The 27,235-nt window shown below is 63.8% G+C and overlaps 2 protein-coding genes across 17 annotated transcripts; one reads left to right on the forward strand and one right to left on the reverse strand.

Moving 5' to 3' along the window:
• Positions 1–516: 516 nt before the first annotated feature.
• On the reverse strand, positions 517–11,133 carry Tmie (transmembrane inner ear). Of its 2 annotated transcripts, none has more exons than XM_087186859.1 (5): positions 7,143–11,133; positions 6,733–7,029; positions 4,291–4,408; positions 1,592–1,741; positions 517–1,470 (listed from the first exon to the last, which is right to left on the reverse strand). In XM_087186859.1, exons 2-5 carry the CDS (start codon positions 6,811–6,813, stop codon positions 1,370–1,372), a joined length of 450 nt encoding a protein of 149 aa, XP_087042985.1. In that variant the 5' UTR covers positions 6,814–7,029; positions 7,143–11,133; the 3' UTR covers positions 517–1,369. The 2 variants fall into 2 exon arrangements, with proteins under 2 accessions (XP_087042985.1, XP_087042984.1); XM_087186858.1 differs by having other exon boundaries at positions 517–1,489.
• A 433-nt stretch (positions 11,134–11,566) lies between these two features.
• On the forward strand, positions 11,567–26,125 carry Als2cl (ALS2 C-terminal like). 15 transcript variants are annotated; one of them, XM_021257094.2, is made up of 28 exons: positions 12,431–12,693; positions 13,019–13,155; positions 14,305–14,435; positions 14,623–14,733; positions 15,346–15,544; positions 15,743–15,808; positions 16,154–16,319; positions 16,497–16,628; positions 17,286–17,405; positions 17,838–17,896; positions 17,996–18,062; positions 18,144–18,340; positions 19,025–19,090; positions 19,345–19,443; positions 19,528–19,689; positions 19,977–20,088; positions 20,563–20,640; positions 21,144–21,274; positions 22,602–22,760; positions 22,842–22,938; positions 23,019–23,176; positions 23,589–23,654; positions 23,882–24,010; positions 24,829–24,871; positions 25,086–25,147; positions 25,245–25,394; positions 25,609–25,705; positions 25,833–26,125. In XM_021257094.2, the coding sequence occupies exons 4-28, from the start codon at positions 14,631–14,633 to the stop codon at positions 25,911–25,913; spliced, it is 2,799 nt and encodes a 932-aa protein (XP_021112753.2). In that variant the 5' UTR covers positions 12,431–12,693; positions 13,019–13,155; positions 14,305–14,435; positions 14,623–14,630; the 3' UTR covers positions 25,914–26,125. The 15 variants fall into 15 exon arrangements, with proteins under 15 accessions (XP_087042977.1, XP_087042976.1, XP_087042975.1 ...); XM_013072593.3 differs by having other exon boundaries at positions 12,432–12,693; positions 23,837–24,010; XM_087186851.1 differs by lacking the exons at positions 12,431–12,693; positions 13,019–13,155 and adding an exon at positions 11,567–11,707 and having other exon boundaries at positions 23,837–24,010.
• The last annotated feature ends 1,110 nt before the right edge of the window (positions 26,126–27,235 follow it).

Genomic DNA, 27,235 nt, shown 5'->3' on the forward strand with positions numbered 1-27,235 from the left:
GCACAGGCATCCCCAGGCTGGCGCTGCGTGGCCCTGCCTGGAACTTCCCCTGCCTTGCACACGGGAGGCTCTGACCTGCAGGGGACAATGACCTGGCCAGGCCTCTGCAGAGGAGTCCATGGCTGCATCTTGAGGGGACCGGGCAGCAGCTGCCCCTGTTGGGGGGCAGAGTACCCAGCTCCCATGACAGGCCCCTCTGTGATTCCCCAGCCCCTTCCTGTCCTCCTGGATCACTCTGCTCCTTGTAGGAGGCCGATCTGTGAGTCCCCAGCCCCAGGCTCAGATGTCAGAGGCCCCTGGGAGCCGTGGGCAGAGAGGGGAGACAGCCTGGAGAACCTGCATCCTCCCTGGTGCCGGGGCTTCCTGCCTGGCCAGCCTCTGGGCCCCCCTTCCTCTGACACCCTCATCATCGGGCCGGGAGAATCCAGGGAGGGAGGTACAGCCTGGCCCGAGCCACCTGCCGCTGCTGCCTGCGTCACCTGCACACAGTGCCCCAGGGACAGCACACCCGAGGGCTCTGAGAGGACTCAGCTTTATTTACAAATCTGCAGGCTGCTTTTCCAGCAGCGCCCCAGCTGGGAACCTCCTGTGCTGCCTCCTGAGTCCCCAGGCTCAGGTCGGAGCCGGAGCCGTGGAAGCCCCTGCCCCTCTCCCTTCCCCAGGGCCAGCCCCCTTGGTGCAGTCAGAGACGCTGCTGTTGGCAGTGGGGAGGGAGGAGGCCACCCTACAGAGCAGCTGGAAGCTGGCTGTGGCCCTGCTTCGAGCCCCTAGGACCCTGAAACCTCCGGCCACTGCTGGCCGTAGAAAGAGCTGCCACGGCGGCTGCACATCCCTGATTCTCTGTACCCCGAGCCCACCTAGGAGCTCGGGGCCCCTGGGCCTTACATCAGTGTCTCCCAGCTCAGCTCAGCTCCATTGGGAGAGACGAAGCAAGTGCACGTCATGGTGTGGAGGTTGGGGTCCGCTGGGCCAGGGTCTCCTGTTTCCCGCCCCCCTCACCCCAGGGACAGGACCCCGCCAGGCTTGGGGCAGGCTCCCCGTCATCAGGCGGCCTCTCTCTGCCTGTGTGCAGCCGGGGGTGGTCTGTCACTCCAGCCTGTCGGTGCAGAGGAAACTGCTCCCGCCACCACCTGGCCACTGCTGCCCCCAGCAGCAAGGGTGAGCGGAGGCGCAGCCGGGTGGGGCCAGCAGCCCTCGGAAAGCGCCAGGGGGCGGGAGGCCGGCACCTGTGTGGTCTCGTCCCTGCACCTGCCGGGCCATGCGGATTGGCCGCGTCCTGAGGACACAGCTCCGTGGGCCACACCTGAGCTCAGAGCCCAAGCTGCCCGGGTCCCGGCCTGCCAGCCCGGCTGCCGCCTCGCGGGGCTCCTCATTTCTCTCCTTTCCTCTTTTTGGCCTCGTTCCTCTCGTCTTCCTCTACCTTGATGGCCACTGTGTCCACGCCGCCCTTCTTTTTCTTCTTCTTGTCCTCTGTGGGGAGAGAAAGAAGCTGAGCGGGGATCACTGTGCCTGTGACCCCGGCGCAGGGGGAGGGCAGGAACAGGGTGACTCTGGGCAGCAGTGGTGCCAGGGCGGGGCTGGGGCTGCTCACCTCCAGGGACTTCCGTGAGCTCGTTGAGGGGCGGCACGGTCTCCAGCTTGTCTGTGTACATCTTGGCTGCCTTTCGCTGTAGGTACCGGGCTTCGATCTCCTTCCGGGTCCGCGGCACGCGGCAGTTGAAGATGCAGCACAGGGTGATTACTGTGGGGAGGGCAGAGTAGGCTTGGCCGGGGCTGGGCCTCAGGCGGCCCGGAAAGGCACGAGCCATGGGCTCTGCTCCTGTCTTTGGCCCCGCCCTGTGCACCCTCTGCCCGGTGCTGGCTGGAGGGAGGCCCGGGCTGCACGGCACCCCAAGCTGGGTCCTCCCCCAGGCCTCTGGGCCGCTCCTGTGCACCCGCTGTCCTGCCAGGCTTTGACATGGCCAGTGTGGCCTCAGGGGACATGGTTGAGTGTCCCCTGGGCCCCTGCTGGCTGAGGCCTTACCAGGGAGGGGTCCGGACCCTGCCCAGGGCGTTCACCTCACCAGAGCTATTCCAGGAGTGGTTTTCCACCGAGAGCAGCTGCGCCCACGCCAGTTGGGCCAGGGTATGGCACTGGCCTGTGCAGTGAGGGCAGAGCAGGGGGCGGCTGTCAGGACCTGGCTGGACTGAGTTTATTTTTCTAAGGCTCCCAGTCTGACCACCTTGGCCCTCCATCCAGGGGAGGGGGGGAGATGGTTCTTATTATAAATCAGATGGGCAGACCACGCTTCCTGGCTGACTCCTGGAGGGCGGGAGGACCCAGGCTTCACAAGCCAGGCCTATCTGGAGGAAAAGCATCAGACCTAGGTGGCCTGGGCTGGAGCACCCCCTAGGGCCAGTGTGTGCAGCCCAGCCGTGTCCCTTCCTTCAAGGACCTCGGCTCCAGTCGCAATGAATGGATGAATGAATGGGATGGCCCCAGAGCTCTGCTTCGGGGAACAGGACTGGGCCTGAATGAGCAGACTGGGAGCCAACAGCACTGGGCTCCCAGGGTGTGGCCAGCAGGACTCTGCACTCGGCTGAGCGGAGGGCAGCACTTCCTCGTCCAAAGGTGGCCAGCCCTCTCCGTGGTGGGTGAGACCTGGGCTTGGTCCCCCACCTGACCCTACTGGCTTGGACCACTGCTCCTGGCCACCCACGGGCTCCCCCTCAGGACTGTGTCCCCCGGGCCGTGGGCAGGCAGCCACTGGCAGCCAGAGCAGGGCTCAGTGTCTGCCCTACTCTGGGCCCGCCTGTCCGGACCCCGCCCCGCCTGCATGCTTCTCTTCAGAGAAGGGGAGAAACAAAGTGCTTTGGGTCAAGTTCACGTCCAGGGCGGCAGGAAACCTGGCCAAGCAGCCTGGGGGACAGAGGTTTCCTACCCACCCTGGAAGGTGTCGGGTTCCTGCCTGCCTGACCTGGGGCTGACCCCTGCCCTTTCAGGAAACCAGGTAGGGTCGGGGCTGCTCTGTGTGGTTCACATCCAAGTGACACTGTGCCCATTGCTGCTGTGGCCCTTGGCACTGCCACTGAGGGCCGGGCACAGCCAGTGTGGGAGGCTCGCAGCTTCTCCCCCTCTGTCCTTGGGGTGACCCAGAGCTGCTCCCCAGACCTGTGCTCGGGGCTGCTACTGGGGGTCCTTGGGGAAGATGGGTCCCCAGCCCTGCCCTGGGCTACAGGCATGGGCACCTGTCTATGCTGGGCCTCGGTGATCGGCCTGCTTCTGGGCCTCAGCTGGGAGCAAAGGCCGCCTCTTAATCAGAGGGGAGGGAGGAGGGCACACTTTCTCTGGCCCCAGGAGAGGCACATGGGAGTCAAATGTCTGTCTTCCTTGGAGCCCCTCACATCTGGCTGCTGGCCTTGAATGTCCAAGGCGCGGGCCCCCTGTGGGCCGTCCTGCCCCTGGACATCTCCTCTCGGGAAAGTGCTGGAGCTTCAAACAGGGTGCCCTGGGTTGACGGCCTGCTGAGACAGTGGCCTCCCGCTGCTGCTCACCCTTCCCTCCTGCTGGTGCCTTTCTGGCTGACCTTCCTGGCACAGCCCCACTGCCCCCTCTGAGGGCCTGGATGGGGGAGTGGGTTCCCCTCCCTTTCCACTGCACCCCCACAGGCTTTCCCTTGTGGGACCCTCGGTCAGATGAGTCTACCTCGCACCCCAGCAGCCTCCCACACCTGGCCTGGATTTCATGGGGATTTTCTGTCCCCTTCCAGACTCCAGACCCCGACCCAGGAAAGGGCCGATGAGGGGCTGAGGCTTGCTTGGCTGACTGCACAATGCTGCACGCAGACCCCGGGGAGGCCCGGCCTCCTGCTTTGATTTGAGTCACTCCCCGAAATGGAATTGGACGAGGCAGTTTGAAGCGGGAGCCACATCTGCCAGGCATCTGGGGCGCCGCTGGTGGGGGGCGGCCTCGCTGGGCCCCTGGGTGTGGGCCCTGAGAGCTGGCCAGGCTGCAGGAACCGCCTGAGGAGGCCGCAGGGAAAATGACACGTCCTGCCCTCGGCGAAGGCCCCTGTAATTACCCTAACTGCTGTGTGGTTGCCTCCCGCATCCAGCAGCAGAAATCTTCAGGTCAGCCCTCCCCGAGGGCTGTGTGCTGCTCCGGAAGTGCCAGAAGCCACAGTGGGGGCCCTTGCGGGCTCCTGGCCTGCATGCACTGCCCAGAATTGCTGCTCCCAGCTGCGGGATGGCAGGGCCGGGTGTGGGGTGCAGGCCCTGCAGCAGCTGGGGAGAGGCGGGGTGGCTACTCACTGATGGACAGCACGAAGAGCGAGAAGATGCCCACTACGTGCCACAGCCGCATGTCCCAGAACACCACGGTCTCCTTGGTCAGCGGGGGTGGCTTGGGCCTAGGCGGGGCGGTGCTGGGCTGCGGAGAGAGAGGAGTGAGGCAGGCGGAGGAGGCCGGCAGGAGGGCTCGGAGCGAGAGGTCCAGGTCTCAGCGAGGACTCAGCCCGATGTCAGAACCTCCTGCAATCCAGCCAGCAGCATAGACCTCAGGAAGCTTGGGCTGAGAACCGGAAAACTGAGCCGAGCCCCGGACCATACATGGATGACGTGGGGGACAAGGGCGGCTGGCGCGTGGGAAACTGGGGCAGCAGGAGCCAGCCTGGGCAGCGGGTCTAACCAGGCCCAGGGCCCTGTGGACACCTCCTGCCGTCCAGGCCACGGCCTGGGGCTCAGGACCTTGGCCTGTGCTGGGGACAGGGTTCGCTCTCCCGTAGGGACCCAGGCCGTGCTGCTCTGCCCCGGGTCCCCACCAGGTGGCCTCACAATGACCTACAGAGTCCTCGCAGGACAGGAGGAATAGCGGTAATACAGCAGCGCTGCCGAGAGGCCGAAAGATGTGAGCGCAGCTTGGCAGCCTGGATGGGGTCCCATCCACCCCCGGCCACCTGGGACACCACCCTGCCCTGGGCCCTGCGGGGACCTGACCCTGCCTGGGTTGCTAGGAGACACCGGCCCGCCCCAGGTCTGAAGGGACAGGATCCTTCTCCAAGGCATAAAGGGACCCTGTCCCGCCTTGTGTTTCTGGAGGACACAGTCCGACCCCAAGGGACAGGGGACCTGAGCCCATCCTGGTGTCTGGGGACGCAGCCCAGTCCCCGGGTCTTGAGGGGCTGTGACCTTGTCCTGAGTGTCTCAGGACACGGCCCTGCCCTGTGGAGTCTGAGCAGAGCCATTCTGACCAGGAAAGGCCCTGACCCTCTCTCGGTCACCAAGTTTGGCTGAGGGACAGGAGTGGGGTCAGTGCTCAAGGCAGGGAGGACCCTGGGCCTCTGTGCAGCACGGGACCCAGAAGGGACAGGCTCCAGGAGCCCCCTGGCTGCCCCCGATCCCCTCGCCACCCGCTTTCCTCTGGACCTCAGCTTCCCCACCCTGCTTGGCCTCGGGCCGCTTGGGAAAGCCCTCTCTACCCAACCCGCGGTAACGGACAAGACACTGCGTGGGGTCAGGCACGCCGTGGGGTAGGCACAGGCACGGGCACCGGGGCCGGGCTGCGGGGTGGGCACAGGGCTGTGGTGCAGGCCTGTGTGTGGCTGGGGCATGACCAGGGCGGGGGGCGTGGCAGCAGCAGTGGTCTCTACTTCTGAGGTCCAGCGTGTGGCCTGGCTGGGCTGTGAGGCCCAGGTGGAGTCCCGGGGCTCAGAGCTGGCAGCGGAGGGCTCAGCCCGACCCTTCCTGCCCAGCCTGTGGTGGGCGGAGCTGCCCTGGAGGGGTCGGGGCCCCACTGGGGTCCAAGTTCTGAAAGTTGGGTGGGTGACGTGGACCCAGCCCTGCCCATCCCTTGGATGCTTCCGGGGTGGCAGGGGAAGGGCTCTGAAGCCAGTCGCTCTGGTGGGGGGGCGCAGACCCGTCCCTGGGGGTGGGGGGGAGTCCTGGCTCAGAATCGAGCACCCCCGCCCTGCCTTCTGCTTGCACCCAGGCCAGCTCGGGTTCTGTTCCCCGGGCCGCTGGTGAGGAGCCCAGGTCCACTCCAGGGGCTCAAGCCTCCTGGGTCCCCGTACAGGGACCCTGGAGCTGACATCGGACCCAGCTCGCTCTCCTGTCACGCCCCCTGGCCAGCAGCAGCAGGGACAGGCGAAGCGGGAGTGTGGGGCTCTGTCCCATGTCCCCCGCAGACCCTGCAGTTCAGGGCTGTGTCCCTCGGACACCTGGGTGTGGCTCTGTCCTCCCGGCGCCCTCCTGTCCCCCAGCATAGCAGCCTGGGGGCCCCTGTGTACCTCTCACTGTCTCTTGTGCTTCTGTCTCCCTGCGGTCAGCACCAGGACCCAACCAGCCCCTCCCACAGTCCAGTCACCCCCACCTGGCTGAGCCGCTGGCCCCCACCTGACGCCTTGCTCCCAAGGGCAGAGGCTGCGTCCCCCAGAGCACCCCGAGTTCAGGGCCTGCCTCCCCATCAGACTCAAGGTCAAGGAGACCGTCAGCTGTCCTTCCTGCCCAGGAGACCACCGGTGGACGAAAGGAGCCCTCTCCCCATCCCCCGGGGCAGGGCTGTGTCCCCAGGTGGACAGGGGTCAGACAGGAAGCGACCCCACCCCGACTGGTGCTCGTCAGACCCCGGACCCCAGGGCCGAGTCCTCTCCGCTCGGCAGCCCCCACTGGCCAGGCCTCCGGGTCAGAGGAACAGGAGAGCCAGCACTCCCACAGCCCCCACTGGGCCGGGACCCCTGCCCTCCGCATGCGCCTCACCTCCACCAGCTGCCCGGCGACCCCGGCGAGGCACAGCCCCAGTGCCCACAGGGGCCCCGTGCCCTGCCGCTGCCCGGCCATCTTCCTGCAGCTGCGGCTTGCAGAGACCGTGGCAGGCGGTGGGCCACTCGGCGAGTGCCCGGCTAGTGGTGCTGGCGCTGGGTGGCGGCTGTCCAGGAGCTCTGGCTGCGGCGGGCAAGCAGCATCATTTATTCATTGTCAGTGTCGGGTTCCGGCTGCCGGCACATCCCCGCCTGCCCGCTGTCCCTCCTGGGAGATCAGACTCCGAACCCCTCCCTGGCCCAGCGAAGGGGGGAGAGAGAGACAGACAGACAGCATGGGGGCGGGTCCTTAATCAACAGGTGCCCCCTCCATCCACCCTTTCCCCTCTTGGGGCTCAGTTTCTCCACCTGGGACGGAGGAGGGGCTGGCACTGGCTGATCTGGGAGGCCCTTCCCATTCTGACGCTCTGAATTTGAAGAAACCCTACTGGACCTGGGCTGGGGTGGGTGTGTAGCAGGCACATTGCCATGGTGACAGGCGCTCAGGGATGTCCTGGGCTTTCTGCCCTGGCTTCCTGCCCAGAGGCGGCTCTGGTCACCCTGGACACCAGACCCGGATTGGGGGCGGGGGGCCAGAGAGCGGAGCAAGGCTCGGCCAGACCTGCCGCTGGTGCCTGGAAGGTTCCGGAAGGAGCTGACATCTTCTGCCCTGCCATGGGGGGCTGCCCCTGGGGGTGCTGGGGGGCTGCTATCTGAGCCTTCCTGACGGACTTTAGCCTGGACACTGAACCCCAGAGAAGTCCGCCCTCTGGCTCCCACCCAGCCCAGCCCTGAGGAGCCAGGGGTGGGGGGTCCAGAGGGGCTGGAGTGGAGGACCCTCCTCTCCCATCCATTATTGACTTTCTGCCTGCTGGGCGGTAGGGGAAGGGCCCAGGTCTCCGGTCACCAAGGGCACAGTGGACAGGGGGTTCGGGGAGGGGCCCGGCTCCCCTCGGCAGGGACTCCGGTCAGAGGTGCAGGGCTGAACTGGGTCAAAGCAGGGGCGTCTGCAGCACCGTGGCAGGGCTGGTGGCACAGGTCCAGGGGACCCACGAGGGGGTCTCTCTGTGGGTCTGGGGGGGCTGGGATCCCCCATCCTGGCCAACAGGAACCCTGCCTGGCTGACACCTCTCTGTCCCCTGCTTTCTCAGTGGCCCCAGGCCAAGCTAGGGAGAGTCACAGCGACCAGCCAGGGGTGACCCTCAGGACATGGGGTGAGGGTGGCCGGATGTACTGGGGCTAAGTGAACCTGGCTGTGAGGGTCGCTGTTTCTGCTAAAACGCTGATTCTTTGCTTGACCCTATAGAGGTCCGACAGGTGAGTAAAATGGGATAAACCCTTGGCATCTGTCTTCATCTTGACTCGGATTTTCCTCAGTGCTGCACACAGTCGTGCTGTTCATCTGAAAATGCATTGTCCTAGCATTCTGGGAGGCTGAGGCGGGAGAATAACAAGTTCGAGCCAGCCACTTAGTGACTTAATTGAGATTAAATCAATATAAAATATTTGTAAAACGTTTTGTCCCAAACTATAATACCAGGTTAATCTGGCCTACTGTCCATCGGAGCAGGTATGTTTCCTTTTCTTTCTGTCACCTCTTTGCTGTCCCTACCCGGTGCAAAAACACAAGAGGAAGTTGACCGAGTTCGTCCCAGGAAGAAGCAGCTTTGGAAAGCTTGCCTGGCATGGGAATGGCCTGGTGCGCTCTCCCCGCCCCCCAGGACTGCAGTGCGCAGCTTGATCCCCTACCCTCCGCGCCCCTATAAAGCCTTGCCTACGCAGGAGTGAGTGTGCTGGCAAAGGTCCACCCAGTCTCATTTCTTCTGTTTTTGGGTCAAGAGGTGCCCCTCCAGGGTCAAGTATGCTTCTGTCACAGAGGATTTGGGTCCAACTGACTCAGTCTTAAATGACAGAGTATTCTGAAAGTCAGTGCAGTTTTACACTTTAATAACCTCAGGAGGGCCGGGGATTTAGCTTAGTGGTTCCGCCGCCTGCCTTGAAAGCTCAAGGACCCGAGTTTGATCCCCAGTCCCCCCCCCAAAAAAAATATAAACCTCAGGAGTACAAAGCTATAAATTTGCAAGAAGCACCATTTGAACATTTAATTATTTAACTTTCTTTTTTGCCTTCTGAAGATGACTAAAAAGAACTGTTAAAATTAGCTTGTAGGAAAAAAAAAATTAGCTTGTAGGGCCGGGAATTTAGTTCAGTGGTTCTACCACCTGCCTCATAAGCACAAGGTCCTGAGTTCGACCCCCAGTATCAAAAACCCCCCTAAAATACCTTTAATCCCAGCACTCTGGGAGGCTGAGGCAGGAGGATCACAAGTCCCAGCCCAGTCTGGGCAACTCAGCAACTTAGTGTCTCACAATAAAAAAAGGGCTGGGGATGTAGGTCAGCATGAAGGGCCTGGGTTCAATCCCCAGTACTGCAAACAAAATAAAACCAAAACCAAAACCAAACCAAACTAAGACAAAAATAAGACAAAAATTTTAATTATTCAAATATCACACAATCTAATTAGCATAAAGGAAATTTAAATAATCAAACTTTCAAATTATGGTTCTTGCAAATGTGTAGCTTTAGGGCCAGGGATGTAGCTCAGTGGTGCTGCGCCTGCCTGACAAGCACAAGGTCCTGAGTTCAATTCCTGGTACCAAGAAAAAAATGTGTAGTCTTATTCTTCCTAACTTCTTTTTTTAATTTTAATTTTTTGTTGGTCCATGTTTGCAGTATATTGTGATCCCATCCTTGTGGGACGCTACTGCATGCACATAATGCATCTCGGCTCTGTCTTCCTCCTTCCTCCTCTCTTTTCGTCCTCTCATAACTCCTGAAGTTATTAAAGTTAAAACCGCACTGCAGCCTCTGGGGCAGGCTCAGACTGTGACCCGCTGGTGTCAGCCTAAACTCCCCAAGCTGCGGCCCTTACCTGCAAAATAGGTCTAACCACAAAATCACAGCCCCTGTGAAGCACTGTGATTATTGTCACACCTGTTAAAGGTTGTGTAACATTATACCACATATAATCCAAACTATACCTGTTCAGTCAATGCCCTATTGTTGGGCATTGGGTGTTTCCAATTCTCTAATATTACATACCGTGTTGAAGCCGGGCATGGTGATGCATGCCTGTATTCCCAGCACTCAGGAAGCTGAGTCAGGAGAATCACTAGGAGTTTGAGGCCAGCCTGGGCTACATATTGAGACCCTGTCTCAAAAACCCCAAACAAATAAATACATCCTGAAAGTTAAAGTTTTTCACACCTCTGAGGGCTTTTCAGCACTTGGTACAACTCTTCCCTCCCATTTCCTCCTGAGGGACCCACCCCGAAGAGGCGCTGTGCCCTGCATGAGGTCACCCAGGAAGTGGGACTCCGACTCAGCCTATGGCCTACAGCTATCATCTGCCCTGTCTACACTTGGGTACCTCAGAGGGGTCCAGCCAGCCTGGGGTGGGGGAGCTCAGGAGTCAGCGTCTCCCTCATGCATAGTGGCCCAAATACTGGCTACAGAACACTGCTTGTCCCTCCCATGCTATTCTTAGCTCCTGTGGGTTTCCTGTAGGGACCCAGCCCAGTCTCCAGGGCCTCTGGGTTGGAACTGATGGCCAGGCAGTGGGCAGTGGGCAGTGGCCAGGGGACCCTGTGAACAGCTCTCCCCTCCAGCCAAAGGTCCTGGGGCTCAAGGTTTATCTCCGGAGCCGTGGGGAAGCACTGGGGACCTTCTGGTCACAGAGCCAGTCTGGGGTCCAGGGTGGCAGGGACTCAGCCAGGGTGGGGGTGGGGCCAGCCTGGCCTTTGACACGGCCACTGGGGCCTGCTGGGAGCTGGCTGCGGCTAAGCTCATTGGCCCCAGGCCCGGCCCAGAATAGCTCAAGTCCAGGCCTGCCAGGTCAGCCCTGTGTGTGCATGCGCGTGTCCTGGCTTGCACACATGGCCCAGTGGGTGCAGGAACAAGTGTCCTGGAGTCTCCAGAATAGCAGGCCACTGATACACATGTGCACCCCGAGAGCAGGGAATGTCAGTCTGTGTCCCTGCCTCCTGGGCAGCACGGAGGCTCGGGCGCAGAGGGTCCATGGGCTGCACCTGCGCGCTCATCTTGGGGGTGGGGCATGGACCCTGTGCTGCAAGGAGCCAGTGGAGGCCAAGGAGGATCCGGGAGAGGCAGGGTCAGCCTTGCCCCATCCGGAAGATAACAAGACTGGTTTGCCAAGGCCATGAGGCCTCCTGGTGAGGGGCTGGGGGTGGACTGGTCCCCAGCCCAGGGCTCTGTTGCCTCCTCAACCCCCTGGATGTGGCTCAACAGGAAGCCCGGCCCCAGGGAGGAAGCTGGGAGAGAGCTTCCTGTCTGGCCCTCCTTGGACCCAGCAGAGCTGCCTCCCCTCAGATGCGTGCTCAGCTGTGGAAACTGAGGCCAGAGAAGAGAGGCACAGGTCCAGAACCTAAGCTCTGCCCTGTGACTTGGCAAGGCAGCAGAGGCGAGCAGGCCCAGGCCCGGTTCGAATTGGAGCAGGGGCTGCCAGGCCACCCTTTCTGCCCGTCCCCAGCCACCTCTGGGCCTTGTCGCTTCAAGCTGATCACCGAGAGCCAAAGCAGCAGCTCAGGGAGGCTGCTCAGCTCCTGCAGCCCAGGAAGCAGGGGGCACTAGGTGACTGGCCTGGTGGCCAGGAGGGGACCAGGAGCAACAGCAGGCTCTTTCATTATGGACCTGGTCCCTCCTCCCCAGACCTCTGTCCGTCCAGTCCTCCGTCTGTCGGAAGCCTTTCCAAGGTCTCAGGCCCTGGCAGGAAACGCAGACTTGGGCTCCACCGGAAAGTGGAGGCAGGACCGTCCCCAAGGTCACACCCAAGGACACTCGGCCTGACCAGCCGCGGGGCCAGCCCCTCTCAGCTACAGGTTCCACGAATCCACCGGCCTGGGTGCTTCAGAGAGGTCAGCAAGGTGACGGGGCTGCACCCCAGGCCAGGGTGTGGCCATAGGGTGCACTGGGGTGCAGGGCTGAGCCCGACTCTCCAGCTTCGCCCCGCGTGGGGTTCCAGCAGCCCTCGGAGCTCGGCGGTGGCCCGGGAGCCCTGGCGGGGGACCCTAGGTGCCGCGCTCCGCCTCCTCGGAGGCCCTGCCCACGACGACACGGGGGGGTGGGACGGGGACACGGGGCGGGGCGTGCGCGGCGTGGAGCCCGGGCCGCCCTGCAGGTAAGGGGCGGGTCCGCCGAGCCCCCACTCCCCCACTCCGCTGCCCTGTCCCTGCGCTGCGCTGAGCTCCATCCTGAGCTCGCCTGGCCGTCGGGGTTTGTCCCAGCGCCTCTCGGACCTGCGGGGACCAGCGCCGTCCTCCCCACCCGTGGTCGCCCACGTGGGTTTCAGGCAGCTTGGGGATGACAGTCCCTGGCTGTGACCAGAAGGAGGAGGGACGCCGGCCGGCGCGGGCAGAAGGGCTGGACGGAGAAGCAGGGTGGTAGTGGTGTCCTGGGGCCGGCGCGGGCACCCACTTGACAGCGGGACAGAGTAGACGGGAGGAGGCGGGGCAGGAGGGGGACAGAGGCGGAGGGTGGAGGCGGAGGGCTGGCGGCAGCTTCAGCGGCTCCTCCCGTGCCGTTGACAGGGGCCGGCGGGAGCACAGGAGGAGCTGTCCAGACCAGGAAATACCAGAGCGAAGGCCAGGGCAGGGTGCGGCCGGGGCGGAGGGGCCGGGCAGGGGGAGCAGGAGGCCCGGTGACCTTAGCGGCGCCTACTGTGGCCAGAGGCTGGGCTTGAAGAAGAGACAGCAGGTCTGGCAGTGCCGAGGGCCACAGGCAGGAGGTGACTCACCTGTGCAGGCCAGGACTGGCCGCACCCACCTGCCCCAACACCAGACACCAAACCAGCCTGGGGAGCTCGGGGAGGCAGGGTCCTGCCTGGAACTCGCTGTGCGTTGAGGTGAGTCACCCAGCCTCTCTGAGTGCCTCCAGGACTCTTATCCTTCTTGAGCCTCAGTTTCCCCATCTGTGCATCATGCACGGTCTGCCACTTAAGGGGACTTTGAACTGGAGGAAGGGCAGGGCAAGGAGGCTGCAGCCTTGACCAGGGTGGGCTGGATGGGGGCGAACTCCTGCTAAGTCCTCCTTATGAATTCCAGCACCTCATCCTGTCCTTGAGACACACACGCAGGCACACGCAGGCACACGCGTGCAGGCACAGGCTCGCACATGCATCTTCGCGCCTGGCCTCGCCCCTGCCCATACACCCTACTCATCTCTTCCAGGATGAACCCCAAAACTCCCTAGCCTGTGGGAGGGCCCCCGGCCAGACTCCCAGCCTCAGCTGCAGCCGCCCCTCCCTGCCCCTGGTCGGCCACACCCAACTTCCTCAGTGTCAGGGCCCTGTGACTTGCTTTCCTGGGTGAGTATTGCATGGGCACTGGCGACCTGGAAGGACCCCAGAGTTAGTGGCTGCCAACCCAGGTCTGTGGGACTCACTCTGAATGGTTCACAGGGGCTCAAGAGCCAGGTCCCCACCCCAGTAGTTCCCCCCACAGTTAGTTCTTTTGAGGGGAAAGCTGTGATCCAGTTGCACCCCCATTTCACCAGGTGGTGACAGGCTCAGAGAGGAGGAGGGCCAGGCATAGGCTGGGGGGTGGAGGGACACCAGGGCCCCGTCTCAGGAAGGTATGGGTGACATGGGGTAGTTTGAGGCGGTAAGGACAGGCTGGAAACATGGGTGGGGAGGGACCACTCTTGCCTTGGACCTGGGGGCTGGGGTCAGCGGTGCTGGATGTCCAGCTGCTTCCCCTTCCTGCCTGGCTCTGCTACGGGAGCAGCAGCAGCAGGGGCAGGAAAGGTGGGGCGGGAATGAATGCTGGGCCCTGGGCCAGGCTTCTGCTGCCCTGGGAGCCCTTCGCTCTGGCGAGGGAAGCTCGTGATGCCCATGGCGTCCTTGGGGTGAGACCCCTCCCATTTGTCACCCGCCTAGCCATTATCGGCTGCCCCAATGATGTCCCCACCCAGACCAGCTAACTCCAAAGCCTCAGTCAGGATCGGGGGAGATGCAGCCCTGGCAGCTTGGGCTCAGAGACCCTGGCACTCTCCACTCAGAGGTTTCTTCCTGGGTCATTTGGGACCCTCACCTCGCCCCCTCTGGCCCGACACTGCATTCCCAGTGATCCCTGCATGCTTGGAAGCCCCTCGGCCTCCTACAGCATCCCACTTCCTGAGCCTGCACCATCTCCTCCATGGCTGTCCCCAAGTCTGGCTCTGGGTCTGCTGCGACCTTGCTGAGGCCCTCATGGCTCTTCGTAGTGGACGGAGGCGAAGTCAGGCCTCTGTGGGCCAAGTGAAGAAGCCAGGCCTACAGGCCCTGAGCTCCTGCGCTCTCCCACCTGCACACCGCCCTTTCCTCATTTCTTGCCCGACCTCCATGGCTCCAGCCAGAAGCCTCCGACTCCCCTGGTCCCATCAGGCCTGCTCTGGTTTACTCAATCCTGGTGGGTGATGGATTCTGGGGGTCTTGAGGACAGGACTGGCACCTCTGACAGCATGTCCCTGTTTCCAGAGACCCCAGGGTCCCTGAATGATAGCAAGGCAGCTGGGACACAGCGACACAGGCTGTCCCCGGGACACTTGGGAGCCATAGCCAGTGTTGAGCAAGGGAATGAGCAGGCTGGAGCTGAGCTTGAAGAGCAGGTACCTGCAGGGACAAAGGGACGCTCCCCTTGGCAGTTCTGAACCCTCTCACCCACTCTTGCTGCCTCCGCTGGCCTGGCCAACCCAGGGACTCCTCAGGGGCATGAGCCAGGTTCCCAGCTGAGTCCCGGTGTGGGTGGCTGTGGGCTGTGCTTCTGGGCACTGGCTCTGACCTGTGCCCACCCAGGAGGTGCCATGTGCAGCCTGGAGGAGATGACCCTGCTGCGGCTGGAGGAAGCCTTCCTGGCCATGCTGGCCCATGTTGGCTCGAGCATCCTGCAGCCCTTGCTCTTGGCCGGTGGGTCCAGGCTCCCAGGAGGTGGGGAGGGGACCAAGGAACGGTCCCCAGGGCGGGAGGCCCCTTGCCGGACCCTCTGAGCTGCAGCTTTCTCAGTGTGAAGTGGCATTTGGTGTCCTGAACGAAGGGGGCCGGCTGTTCCCTTCCCACAGTGACCCGAGGGGCCAGGCTGTGAGGCCGTGCTGATGCCCAGCGTGCCTGGCATGGGCCGGGGTTCCTCCTCTGCAGGCACAGGCCCAGAAGTGGCCCTCTGTGCACCTCTGTCCTCTGCCACTCGGGGCCCAGGGGTGACCAGCAGGTGGCATGCCTGCGTTTTGCTTCCGTCTCTGGCCTCCCTTGTGGAGTGACCTTGGGCAGGTGCTGTCCTCTTCAGGAGCCTGGGAGATGACCCAGGACTCTAGCGACCCTGCACACTCTGCTCTGGATGGGCAGGGACGCCAGGGTCACAGGGGCTTCCCCAAGGTTGTCAGGTTGCCCCTGTTAGCCAGATGTGGCTGTGCATCCGAGTCCTCCTGCAGCCCTGTCCAGCCCTGTCCCCGGTCCCCAGGGACACGGGACCCTGCTGTGGTGCCAGGCTGTGTCCTGCTCACCATGCGGCTGTACCCTGTGCAGGCCCAGAGCATTCGGAGCCCTGGGCCCGAGAGTGCCTGTGCCTCCTGCAGCAGCTGCACAGGAGCTCCGAGCAGCTGCAGGAGGTGACAGAGCAGAGCCTTCAGTCCCTGCAGAAGAGGCTCCACCAGCCATGCACCGCCGGCCTGGAGTCCCTGCTGATGCTGGGCAGTGCTGACCGCATCCTGCAGGTCTACATGGAGTAAGGCAGCCAGGGCAGGCCCGGGGTGGGGCCCCCGGGATGAGACCTCCAGTTACCACTGTCTTGGGGGTCACAACCTGGCAGTGCCCGCAGCCAGGTCCCCCTTGCTCAGTAGGTGGGATCTGGGGTGCCCAGAGGGCAGAGGCTTAGGTCTGGAGCCGGGGACTGGGCTTGCATGTCCCCCTATGCCCCACGTAGGTATATCGAGTCCTACACAAGCTGCATGGTGGTGCAGGTCTTCCAGCAGGTGGCAAAGAGGAAGAGGTGAGCAGGGGTACTGCAGGGGACCCCCGACTGGGTGGGGGGGGTGCAAGGGAGACGGGGTTGGGGGAGCCCCACCCCCGGAGCAGCGGGATCACACTGCGAAGCATCCTTGGCTGTGAGGAGTGTGAGCTGATCCCCATGGGGAAGGGGGAGGCGAGACAGGGTGAGGACGCCCGGAGCCCCTCTGCAAGGCCGTTCCTGTCGGTGACCCTGTAATCACTCTCCCGTCCTGCTCTGAGCCACGGCTGCTAACCCAGCAGACAGCCCAGGCTCTGTGGAGGGGCAGCAGCAGGCAGGTCAGGGCAGGACAGAGGGGACCAGGGTGCTTCGCCTCCCTCTCCACAGCAGGTACTGGCGTGTGCAGTTCGGGCTGCTGCAGAAGCACCTGCCGGGTATGAGCTTCGAGGGCCCAGTGGACGCTGTGCTGGCCCAGGCCCTGCGCCAGCCACTGGTGCAGCACCTGCAGCAGTGCGTGCTCCTCCTGCTGCAGCTCCGGGACGGCCTCGGGAAGGTGGGCACCGGGCACCTGTGGAAGGGAATGAGGGTGAGGGAGTGAGGTGGGGAGAGGCGGGGCCCAGGCTTGGGGACCCAGGCTGGCCCAGGGGGCCGGAAAGACGCAGAGGGCGGATGTGGAATCTCACCCTGGGTGCCCAAGCCCCCCACCCCCCACCGTCTGCCCCCCACACAGAGTCACCCCGCCCAGGAGCTGGTGACGCAGGCCATCACCCTCTACGGGAACCTGCAGTCCTTCCTGCAGCAGGCGCTGGACCAGGCCACGGCCACCCAGGCCCTGTGGCACAGCCTGAGCAGCCGCCTGAAGGTGAGCCAGAGGGGTGGACAGGCCAGGGGGCCCACAGTGGGTGCCAGGATGGGGCTGCCGGGTGGCTTGAGCTGCTTGCTGTATGCTCTCTGCCTCAGTTTCCCCATTTGGAAGGGATAGCCAGATAGCTGTTAGTCATCCGCATCCATCCACTGAGCACCTCATGGGCCGGCCCTGACCTGGCTCTGGGGAAAGCAGTCAGCCAGATGGTGGCCCATGCCTGTATTCCCAGCCCTGTGGGAGGCTGAGGCAGGAGGATCTCAAGTTTAAACCCAGCCTGGGCAACTTATCGAGACCCTGTCTCAAAATTAAACATAAAAAAAGGACTGGGGAAGTAGCTTGTTGCAAAAGCCCTGAGTTCAAGCCTCAGTATGGCAAAAAACTGCAGAGTGGATTCTCTCCAGGGTGTCACCAAGCACCCCTGTCGCTGCCCGGCTCAGTAGACCCTGCCCTGGGGACACGGAGCGCCCCTGTGCCCTGGGAGGAAGAGACAGGCGGGGGCGAGGGAGGGACTGCAGAGCCCAGGTGAGGGCAGACGGAGCCCGGCCCAGGCCCTGAGAGGACAAAGGGGGCGGGCGTTGCCGGCAGTGGCTGTTGCAGACCTGGGGTCCCCCTGGAAGGCAGCTGGGCAGGTCTGCTCAAACCTGTATCCCCCAGGACGCGCTCTGCACCCCGACTCGCCGCCTCCTACAGGACAGCCAGGACGTCCCCATGACGGCCACCCCGCTGCGGGCCGAGCGCGTGCTGCTCTTCGATGACGCCCTGGTCCTGCTGCAGGTTGGGGGCCCACCCGCTCCGAATTCCACACCCATGCCCCGGGGTGCTGCCCCCATCAGTATCGGGCCATCCACCCCTGGACCTTTGCACAGGCCATGGCCGGCGACCCGGGAGCTCCTCAGCCCTCAGGCCTGGGCCTTGTGTCCCCTCCCCTGCTGGCCACCGTGCAGTAAGCGACCTCGCTGGGCTGAGCCCAGGGTCACAGCACAGGCTGTCCCCAAAGGAAAGGACGCCCCCACTCCCCGGCTCAGGCAGGGTGGTCTTTCCCGGTGGCGGTGGGAGGAAGAGTACTAGCCATGTTCGGAGAGGAGGTTTGGGGAGGAGCCCGGGGCTGGGGGTGGAAGTGGAGCCGTCGGGGGTGGGCAGCAGGCGGCAGGGACGGCCAGGCTGGGCCCCGGGCTGTGGTGGGCACTCACGCCCAGCCTCTTCCAGGGCCCCGCCGTCCACACCTTCGACCTGAGGCTGCTGTGGGTGCGCCCCAGGCGGCACGAGTGAGTCTCCCCGCCCGCCCGCCTCCCCGCCCTCGCGCCGGGGCTCCCCGGGCGCCCCCTGCCCGCGGGCGCAGGGACCACTGTCGCCTCCACGTCTAGGTGCACGTTCTGCGTCCTCACGCCGGAGGAGGAGTTCTCCTTGAGCGCCAGGGACCCCCTGGGCCGGGTGAGCCTGCGCGTCGCGTCGGGCGGGGGCGGGGAGGCGCGGGGTCTCGGCGGAGCAGCGACCTGTGCGTCCATCCGCTAGGCGGTGTGGCAGTGGAAGGTGAGCCGGGCTGTGAGCCAGGCCCTTCGAGGGAAGAAGGATTTCCCGGTGCTGGGGGCCGGCCCCGCGCCCTCCGAGCCCCCCGCCTGCCGCTCCGTGGCCTACACCTTCAGCGCCGAGGGCCGCCTCTGCCAGGCCACCTATGAGGGGGAGTGGTGCTTGGCTCGGCCTCACGGCAAGTGAGTGGCGCTGCCCAGGGGTGGCGCAGTCTCCGTATGCAGCCCAGGCTGGCCTCGAACTCACAGCCATCCTCCTGCCTCAGCCTCACGGGCGCTGAGATCACAGGCGTCCCCCCCCCCCCCGCAGCATCGTGGTGGTGTGGAGGGGCCCCCGGGGCAGGGTTCTCACCTCTTGTAAAGGTGGGGAAACTGAGGCCCAGAGACTGGCTGGATTTGCCCTAGGTCCCCGGGCAGGCTGTAGGGTGAGCCTGGCCTCAGTCCAAGGTCTTTGTGGCCCCACGGCTGGATGACCTTTAAAGGACAGGTGGCCCAGCTACAGCTGGGGACCGTGAGTCGGAGCCGAAGGGGTGCACAGGGCTACACTGTCAAGGGTGTCCGTGGTTTTCAAGACCCTGCCTGCCTCCAGAGGGGGCCCGGGGTGGATGTGTGTGAAAGGGCCAAAGCAAAATGGCTCATCAGGGGAGGAGGGGGATGGAGGAGGCTCGGGAACCAGCATGTAGCTTGGGCTGAAGTTCAGCTCTGAGCTTCCTGGTGGTCAGAGCAAAAAGGGAGCCTGGTGTCTTCGGGGCTCCCCATGGGGTGTGGTGAGGTCTCAGGGGGTGGCAGGACTCTGCGGAAACCCGTGGCTGTGGTGGGCTGGGTCTGGTGGCCTGATGGCTGGGGGCGTCATCCACTGTGTTCCAGGGGGACCCTGAAGTGGCCGGATGGGCGGCATCACGTGGGGAATTTCCGATGGGGCCTGGAGCACGGGTGAGGCTGGTGGGCAGAAGCCGGGTGTGTGTGTGGGTGGGCCACGAGAGTCCCCCTAAACCCCAGACCTGGGGCAGGACTGTAGAGACTGGGAGCCAGGTCCCCTGCACGAACAGAGGGAGCCAGATGGCTCTGGCTCTGAGCTCCTGCTGGGGAGGGAGAGGCCCGGCCGGGCAGCCTGGTGCCGGGGACACAGTGGAGGGACAGCGTCCGGGCTGCAGGGTGGCACTGACCGCCAAGCCCTCACGCTTCAGCTTCGGCATCTACCTGGTGCCGAAAGCCACCGAAGACCAGTTTGACTGTTACAAGTGCCACTGGCAGGAGGGCAGCATGTGCGGCTACGGCATCTGTGAGTAAGTGGCCCACAGTGGGGTCTCGGGTTGGGGCGCCCCGGGGCCGTCTCGGGAGGCAGGGCCAGCCATCCGTGCCCCCTCCAGGTACGGCTCAGAGGAGGTGTACAAGGGCTACTTCCGGGCCGGCCTTCGGCACGGGTTTGGGGTCCTGGACAGCGCCCCACAGGCTCCCCAGCCCTTCCGGTACACGGGCCACTGGGAGCAGGATCAGAGGAGCGGCTACGGCGTCCAGGAGGACAGCAGCAGGTGACGGCACCGCTCAGGCTGCCCGCAGTCTCACCCGGTCCCCACTGCCCCTCAGTGCCCCAGGTGCTGGCCAGGCATTCGAGGCCACGCCTCTTCCCCTGACCTCACCCTGCCACGGCCCCTGCCCCCCGGCCTCTGTGGGCCCCTGGACGTTCCCACGTCTGTCACATGCTCCGACCTCCATGGCTCTTGCACCCTCTTCCTGCTGTCCCCACAGGGAAGCCCCCCTGCTGCCCTTGCCCAGCCAGACTCCTGCTCCCTGGCGACGATTCTGGTCCCTCCCCCAGGGGCGAGCGCTACATCGGCGAGTGGCAGGCCAACCAGCGACACGGCCTGGGGGTGGTCGTCACCCAGGCAGGGGTTTGCTACCAGGGCACCTTCCAGGCAGATAAGATGGTGGTGAGTGGGGGGCTGGGTGTGCCCCCATGCCCTGGCTCCCTGGGTGACGGGGAGAGGAGCGAGGGCCCTGGCTCTGCCACCCTCCTACCCTGGCCTTGCCGAATCGCAGCCCCGGCCAGCCTCAGTTTCCCCACAGCAACTCAGGTTAGCAGTATTCTGCACATGCCCCTCGACAGCCGGAAGGGTGTGGGCAGTGCTGATCCCATGGTATGGGAACCCACCATCCTGGATCCCTGGCTCCCCCATCCTGTGGTCCTCAGGGAGACCCAGTGGTGGAAGTCAGTGTCCCTAGAATACAAATGACAAACAGGAAGCTGAGAGGGATCAGTGTGGCCCTGGGACAGGAACAAAGAAGCAGGGGAGCCAGAGAGGAGATGCGTGGGGCTCAGCATCCTGAGGTTGAGGGTCCCTCTTGGGGTCCCCTGGCTATCCCTTCCCACCCCTTACTCCCCTTTCTGCCCTGCGCTCCCCCAGGGCCCCGGCATCCTCCTCTCAGAAGACGACTCAATGTACGAGGGCACCTTTACCAGGGACCTGACCTTCGAGGGGAAGGTGAGGGCCTCCAGGCCTGGGTGGGTGTCAGCTGGCTCCCTCCCGGGGCCCAGAGCTGAGAGCCTGGGCAGAGGGCAGCAGAGTCCTCGCTTGACCGGGAGGGGATGGAAGGATGTGTCTTGTGACCAGAGGGCGCTGGGGTCTTCTGGCTGTGTCCCCTCCCAATGCCTGGTTATCCATGCCTGGTTTGCTGTCCTCTGTATGCTCCTGCCTCAGCTGGCTGCCAGGAGGCCCTGGTGCTGCTGCTAGGGCTCTGGCAGTGTTTGACAGGGACAGGAGGCACTGCGGGCACAAAGGGGCGGGGACCAGGGTGCATGCATGAGAGGCACAGGCAGCCAGGCCTTGTCCCCCCGCCCCTGGTTGCTCCTCCCGGGCTCCCTCTGTCTCTCTCCTCAGTGGGAAGCCCCATCTGTCCTTGGCCTGGATGGCCAGGTGTGAGGCTGTCCCAGGAGGTGATGGACGGCCAGAAATACAAACATCCCTGTCTCTGTTCCCTCTCCCAGGGCAAGATCACCTTCCCCAACGGCTTCACCCTGGAGGGCTCATTCAGCAGCGGGGCAGGTAGAGGGCTGTACACACAGAGCGTGCTGGACACGGCTGCCCTCCCCCCGGATCCCAGCAGCACCCACAAGAGGTGAGCGGCCACCTGGCCAGGGTCCCAGTGGAGTGGCTGGGTGCTGCTGAGAGCCCAGAAGTCCACACGTAAGAGGCGGGGGGCAGGGATAACCTCCCACACCACAGACGTGCAGGGAGCCATGAGGCCGGGCTGTGCTTCAACACCACGGCTTGTTCTAGAAGGGGTACGAGAACTATTGGAAGCTGCACAGTCTTCCAAAGACCTGACCATGGGTGCAGCGGAGGATAACAAAAGACAAGATCTTAATGGATGAAGGGGGCCTGGGACGGTCAGAGCTCTTACCAGGCTGAGACGCTGACTCCTGGAGCTTGCCACTCTTTACTGAACACACAGCTTCTTGGAGGGGCCAGGGGCGGTGCAGGGGACAGCGGAGTGGACAGCACTGACGCAAGCAGGGTCCTAGCAACAAGGGAAGGAGACTGCAGCAGAAACAGCTCATAGAATAATGGGAAATTTTTTTCCCCATAGATTGATGTTTGCTTCTATAGAAGTTTTGCGTACCAGTCATTCTGCCCTGAGCTGTGTTCTTGGCTTGCCATCTGAGCTGTCACAGCATCGAGGATCGCTGTGACCAGTGGTGTGGGGAGTTGTTCCGTTCCCACGCAACTACTGCTCTTCAGGCAACCACTGTGGGCCAATAGGCAGACTCAGACTTTTAATATGAAAAGCCAGTTTGTGAATCTGCAGCTCGCTCAGCACGGTCTCTGTCAGGGACTGTTGACAAACCAGACACAGGCAAGAAAAGAACAAAGAAAAGGAAATCACGAACTGGTCTTAGAAGGAAGGCAGACAGGGCCTGTGAGGGGGATGGGTGAGTGTCAGCCCAGCCCGGGTCCCTGGCAGCCGAGGTGGAGGGGGAACTTGCTGACTGCACTTGCTGTCTCCATGGAGCGGTATTCCAGCGGGGGACAGACGTTTCTTCCCCCGAGGACAGACTTCTTCCATGGGAAACTGGTTCCCGAGCAGCGTCAGAGGGCTCTGTCAGAGGGATTCGGAAGGTGACATTGGCAGGAAGAGGGCGCGGCGGTCTGGCTGACCGTGGCCCTGCGTGCAGCTAGCTCCCTCAGACAGTGGCCCCTTGGAGATGTTGTCGCAGCCTTGCCAAGGGCAGGCCAAGTGTCATCCCCGGTGCGACCAGCAGAGGGCAGAGGCACCCCGGGCTTTGGGCGCTGGACTGTCTTGGGCCAAGACCGCTGCCGGGCCTTCCGGGGCTCTCCGTCCCTGGGTTCGTCCTCTTGCCCCCTCTCTTCGAGGTCCCCCCCCCCGCCGTCCACCCTGTTTCTTGGGCCTGCAGCTCACCTTTGCCACCTCTCGTCCCGCACAGGCAGCTGGGCGTGGGCGCTCTGCCCGTGGAGAGCCGCTGGCGGGGCGTCTACGCCCCCTTCTGGGACTTTGCACACGCCGGCTGCCCCGGGGAGCTGCAGGAGGCCCTGCTGGGCTTCCAGGTGCAGAGCTCGCGGGAGCTGCGCCGCTCCCAGGAGAGGTGAGGCGGGCACAGGCCTGCGGTCCCGGGCGGGCGTGGGCCAGGCCTGCAGGGAGACGACACTGTGTCCGTGCTGCCCAGGGGCTCCCCCGAGGACGCAGCGGGCGGGACGGAGGCCTTCCTGGAGGACCTGCTGCGGCCCCGGCAGCCGGCGGCCCTGCGGCGACACCTCGGCGAGGTGAGGTCCAGCCCCGCCCCGAAGCCGCCCCGCTGGGAAGCGGATGCTGAGTGTCCCCCTCACCTGCGCCCTCCGCCCAGGCTCTGAGCGCCGCGTGGCACCCCCTGGGGAAGCTGCTGCGCACCCTGATGCTGACCTTCCAGGCCACCTACGCGGGCATCGGGGCCAACAAGCACCTGCAGGGGCTGGCGCAGGAGGAGGTGAAGCAGCACGCCCGGGAGCTCTGGGCCGCCTACCGGTGAGCCCTCCCGGGACGGCCTGCCCTTGTCCCTGCAGCCAGGGGTGTGGCTCCTCTGACTCCAGCCCCGCTCAGCAAGGAGCCGGAGGTGGCCAGGGTGCGGCTGCGGGCGAAGGGGACAGAGGTGACAGCCAGGGCTGATGGCTGCTCTGGGCTGGCGTCCGAGGCCCGCCCAGGCTCTGGGGCTTGGAGCCGCTGCAGGCCAGGCTGTGCCCGCCGGTCACTGCAGATGGAAGCCCTGCGTGCCGCAGTCCCCCGCTGCCCGGCTGTGGACGCTCAGGCCCACCCCCGGCCCCAGCCCTGTTCCCAGGGTGGCTGAGGCGCTGCGCTCTGCAGCTCCGTGTCCCTGGCTCCGGGAGAGGCTGCTCTGGCCCGCGGGTGGGGCCGACGGTGTCCCTCTCACTGGTCACAGGGGTCTGCTGCAAGTGGCCCTACAGCACAAGGGTCAGGCCCTGGAGGACGAGGACGCAGAGACGAGGTGACTGGGCCCCCTGGGGGAAGGGGCTGCCGGGGCAGGGCCGGGCGACCGTGCTGGCGGCCACACACTGTGTATTGGTCACCCGTGGATCACAGCCACCTGTGACCTCGTCTTGTGAGCGAGCCGGGAGGGGATGCGCACATGGTGCATCTGCCACCCCCAGCTGTCCCCGTCTCTCCCAGGGACCAGCGGGTGCACGGGCTGATGCTCCCCCTTGTGCTGCCCAGCTTCTACTCGGAGCTTTTTACCCTCTACCTGCTGCTGCATGAGAGGGAGGACGGGCTCTACAGCCAGGGTATCAGCAGCCTGAGCGTGTTCCCCGACACCAAGCTGCTGGAGCTCCTGGATGTGCACAAGTGAGCCTCGCCTGCCACCTGCACTGGCCCCGCTCAGTCTTCAGTGGAACGGGATGGCTTCTGGGGTCTGTGTGCGGCGTGGCTGGATCTAGGTGCTCAACCACTCCACAGAGCCGAGCACCTTCTCTCTTTGGTTTTTTCTCTGGCTCCCCCTTGTGGTGACAAACGTCTTGGCAGCCACTCCAAGGGCAGACCCTCCTGCTCAGGGTCGCATGTCCGCAAGGGAAGCTGGCATTTCCTTCCAACAGCTCTGGTGGGGCCCCTCCATTCCTTGCTGGACTAGCCTGGGCCCTTGAGCCCACCTGAAATGCTTCATCACTGACTAGGCCTGCCTCCATGTCCGGCCAGGCACTGGGCATTTGGACAGAGAGTGGGGACAGGAGGGCCCTGAGGAGAAACTGAGGATGCCCCTCTTTTTTTTTCTAAGACAGGGTCTAGCTCTGCAGTTCAGGCTGGCCTTGAACTCTCAGTGATCTTCCTGCCTCAGCCTCCCAAGTACTGGGGTAGCAGGTGTGAGCTACCATGGCACCTGCCATTGAAAATGCCCTTTCTTCTTAGCAACTCTGATATGTTGATGACGCCAAGTGAATTATTCCTTCCCCCATGGGGTGCACAGCCACTCTGCCACCACACATGGGCCTCCTTTGTCACGAGGTGCTGGGGGACCACTTCCTTAGGGGCCTCCTGGCTTCCCCTGCCTCTGGCTCCGTGTGTGCACCGGGAATGGTGGTGGGGCCATTTCCTCCCCTGCTTGTGCTCTTCCTTCCTGTGGGATCTGGACACTGTCCTATCCCATGAGCTCCTGTTTCCCATTCCAGGCACCTGTGGCCCCTCAAGGACCTGCGGCTGACGAGCAATCAGGTGAGCGTCAGGGTCCCGGTCACCCAGCTGTCACTGTGATTACTGGGTCCCCCAGCCCGGAGCCCAGCTGCCCATAGTGGCGGCCTGGATCGAGGCCTGCAGTGTAGCCAGGGCCACTCTGTCCTCTGTGTGGGCTGAGTGTGCCTGTGATGGTGGAGAGGTGGATGGCAGGGGCTTGGTGCTAGGACCCTGGTCTCACCTGGCCTCTCCCCAGCGGAGCTCCCTGGTCAGGGACAAATGCTTCCTGTCGGCCACCGAGTGTCTGCAGAAAATCATGTGAGTCCTCCAGGGTCGGGTGGGGTGGGGCACGGGGGCGTGGGGTCCGGGGTGGGGGACCCCAGGGCCATGACCTGGATCTGGCAACCTGCTGCAGCACCACTGTGGACCCCCGGGAGAAGCTGGAGGTGCTGGAGAAGACTTACTTGGAGATCGAGGCCACCGTGTCTCGAGTGCTGGGCCGGGAACACAAGCTGCCTATGGACGACCTGCTGCCGCTGCTCGTCTACGTGGTGTCTCGGGCACGGTGAGGACCCCTTGGGCCACCCACGGGCCCTAAAGTCTGTGGACTCGGGGGTCATGAAGGGGAGGCAGAGGCCCGGAGAGGAGCCCCCCAGGGTCCTGTGGGTGCCGGAGGCGGAACAAGGGCCACACCAGGGTCCAGCCTCCTCCCCTGCATGGCGCTGGTCCCCAACGGCCCGCTGCTCTCTCACCGTCTTGGGGGGCGGGGTGTTCTCCAGAATCCAGCATCTGGGGGCTGAGATCCACCTGATCCGGGACATGATGGACCCGGTGCACACAGGCGGCCGGTACGACTTCCTGCTCACCGCCCTGGAGGTGAGCCCAGGCAGGAGCTGGGGATGCCCTCCCGGGCACAGCGGGAGAGGGGAGCCCCACATCCCTCACAGAATGGGGCCGATGAGTGGCGCCGTGCGTGTGGCCCGAGCCGCCTCTCTCTCCCCAGTCCTGTTATCAGCACATCCAGAAGGAGGACGTGAGGCTGCACCGTCTGCCTGGCCACTGGGACCTCAGGGACCTCCGGTAGCTCTGCACCTGTCTCAGTGCCAGGCGTGGGCCGGGCTGGGGAGGTTGGTGTCCTTTCTCTCAGGAGACCCCCACTGCCCTGGCTGGGTGAGGGCAGCCGGTCTCTGGGGACCCCCGAAATGGGGTGAGGAGCCCTCACTTCTCTTAGCCCGAGCTTTGTGGGCCTTGGAGCCACCCTCTGTAAACGGGGGCGATGGTCCCCAAGGGCCTGTAGCCACTTGCTGAGTTCTGGAGTCCTTTCTGCGTCTGCCTTCAGTCTGTGGGTGGTGCCGTCACTGAAATCATCCCGTCATTCAGTCTCGTCACACATGTCCCTGCTGCCGCATTTCCAGTCAGGAGGCTCCAGGCTGCAGCAGGCTCTGGCCCCGGCAGTGACCCTGAGGACCTGCCTCCTCCCTGACTCTGCCCCAGGCCCGTGGGCCTGGACTTGGAGTCCAGGAGCTTCGTCTGCTCACCTTGTGTGCCAGGACCTTACCTCACCACCAGCAAGTCCCACGCAGCCAGAGAATGACAAGCTGGCCACCTCTATGGGCTGTGGGGAGCACAGCAGGCTCCCACGAGGCCAGCCTTGGGCTCAGGGTGTGGGACCCTGGACTTTATTTAAATGGTGGTTCTAGTGGGGCCCACCAGATACAGGAGCTGGGTCTTGGGACAGCTTTGTCCCTGCAAGAAAGCTGCTCACAGTGAGCCAAGGCTGGGCTCCCCTGGCAGCCCAGGGAAGGCCCCCCAGGGACCACAGAGCCCCGGCTGCCCCTTCATGGCTCCTCCAGAAGAAGCGGGAGAGGCTTCTGGTCTCGTTCCACCCAGTGCATCGGTCTGAACACAGGGCCAGGGCTCTGGTTCTGCCAGTGGAGTCAGCTTGTCATCACTGTGGCCAAACCCCTGAGAAGAGTGACCTAAAGAAAGAGAGGTTTATTTTGGCTCAGGGTTTCAGAGGTTTCAGTCCATGGTCAGCCAGGTACATTGCCTTAGGGCAGTGGCCAGGCAGAAACATCACGACAGACAGTGTGGCAGAGGAGAGCTGTCGCTTCATCGAAGCCAGGAAAGAGGCAGGAAGAGGGAGAGGGAGAGAGCGGAAACTGAGGCCAAGACACGCCTTCCCCATTACCCCGCAGTGACCTCCTTCCTTCAAGCTGACCCCACCTCCCGAGTTTCCACCCCCCAACCGTGTCATCAGCTGGGGACAGCTGTCGACACATGAACCTTTTGGGGGACATTTCAGATCCAAACCATATCAGCCAGGAAGCTGTGGGATCCCCAAGAAAGTCCCTGGGTGGGAGGGAGGATTTCCACACACCCAGGACTACAGTGTGTGGAAAGCCA

This window comes from Heterocephalus glaber, unplaced genomic scaffold (assembly GCF_053883595.1).
Source record: "Heterocephalus glaber isolate CG9 unplaced genomic scaffold, H.glaber_assembly_v1.0 deba00001504, whole genome shotgun sequence".
Classification (NCBI taxonomy): domain Eukaryota; kingdom Metazoa; phylum Chordata; class Mammalia; order Rodentia; family Bathyergidae; genus Heterocephalus; species Heterocephalus glaber.

What these genes read in the sequence shown, in the direction of transcription:
- Tmie (XM_087186858.1), bottom strand. Translation starts at nt 6,813, where the DNA reads ATGGCCGGGCAGCGGCAGGGCACGGGGCCCCTGTGGGCACTGGGGCTG. An exon ending in TCGCCGGGCAGCTGGTGGAG is followed by an intron (nt 4,409 to 6,732) that starts GTGAGGCGCATG and finishes CTCTCTCCGCAG; the next exon opens with CCCAGCACCGCCCCGCCTAG. An exon ending in GCTCACGGAAGTCCCTGGAG is followed by an intron (nt 1,490 to 1,591) that starts GTGAGCAGCCCC and finishes ATCCCCGCTCAG; the next exon opens with CTTCTTTCTCTCCCCACAGA.
- Als2cl (XM_087186851.1), top strand. Translation starts at nt 14,631, where the DNA reads ATGTGCAGCCTGGAGGAGATGACCCTGCTGCGGCTGGAGGAAGCCTTC. An exon ending in TGCGGCTACGGCATCTGTGA is followed by an intron (nt 19,444 to 19,527) that starts GTAAGTGGCCCA and finishes TGCCCCCTCCAG; the next exon opens with GTACGGCTCAGAGGAGGTGT. An exon ending in GAGTGTCTGCAGAAAATCAT is followed by an intron (nt 25,148 to 25,244) that starts GTGAGTCCTCCA and finishes AACCTGCTGCAG; the next exon opens with CACCACTGTGGACCCCCGGG.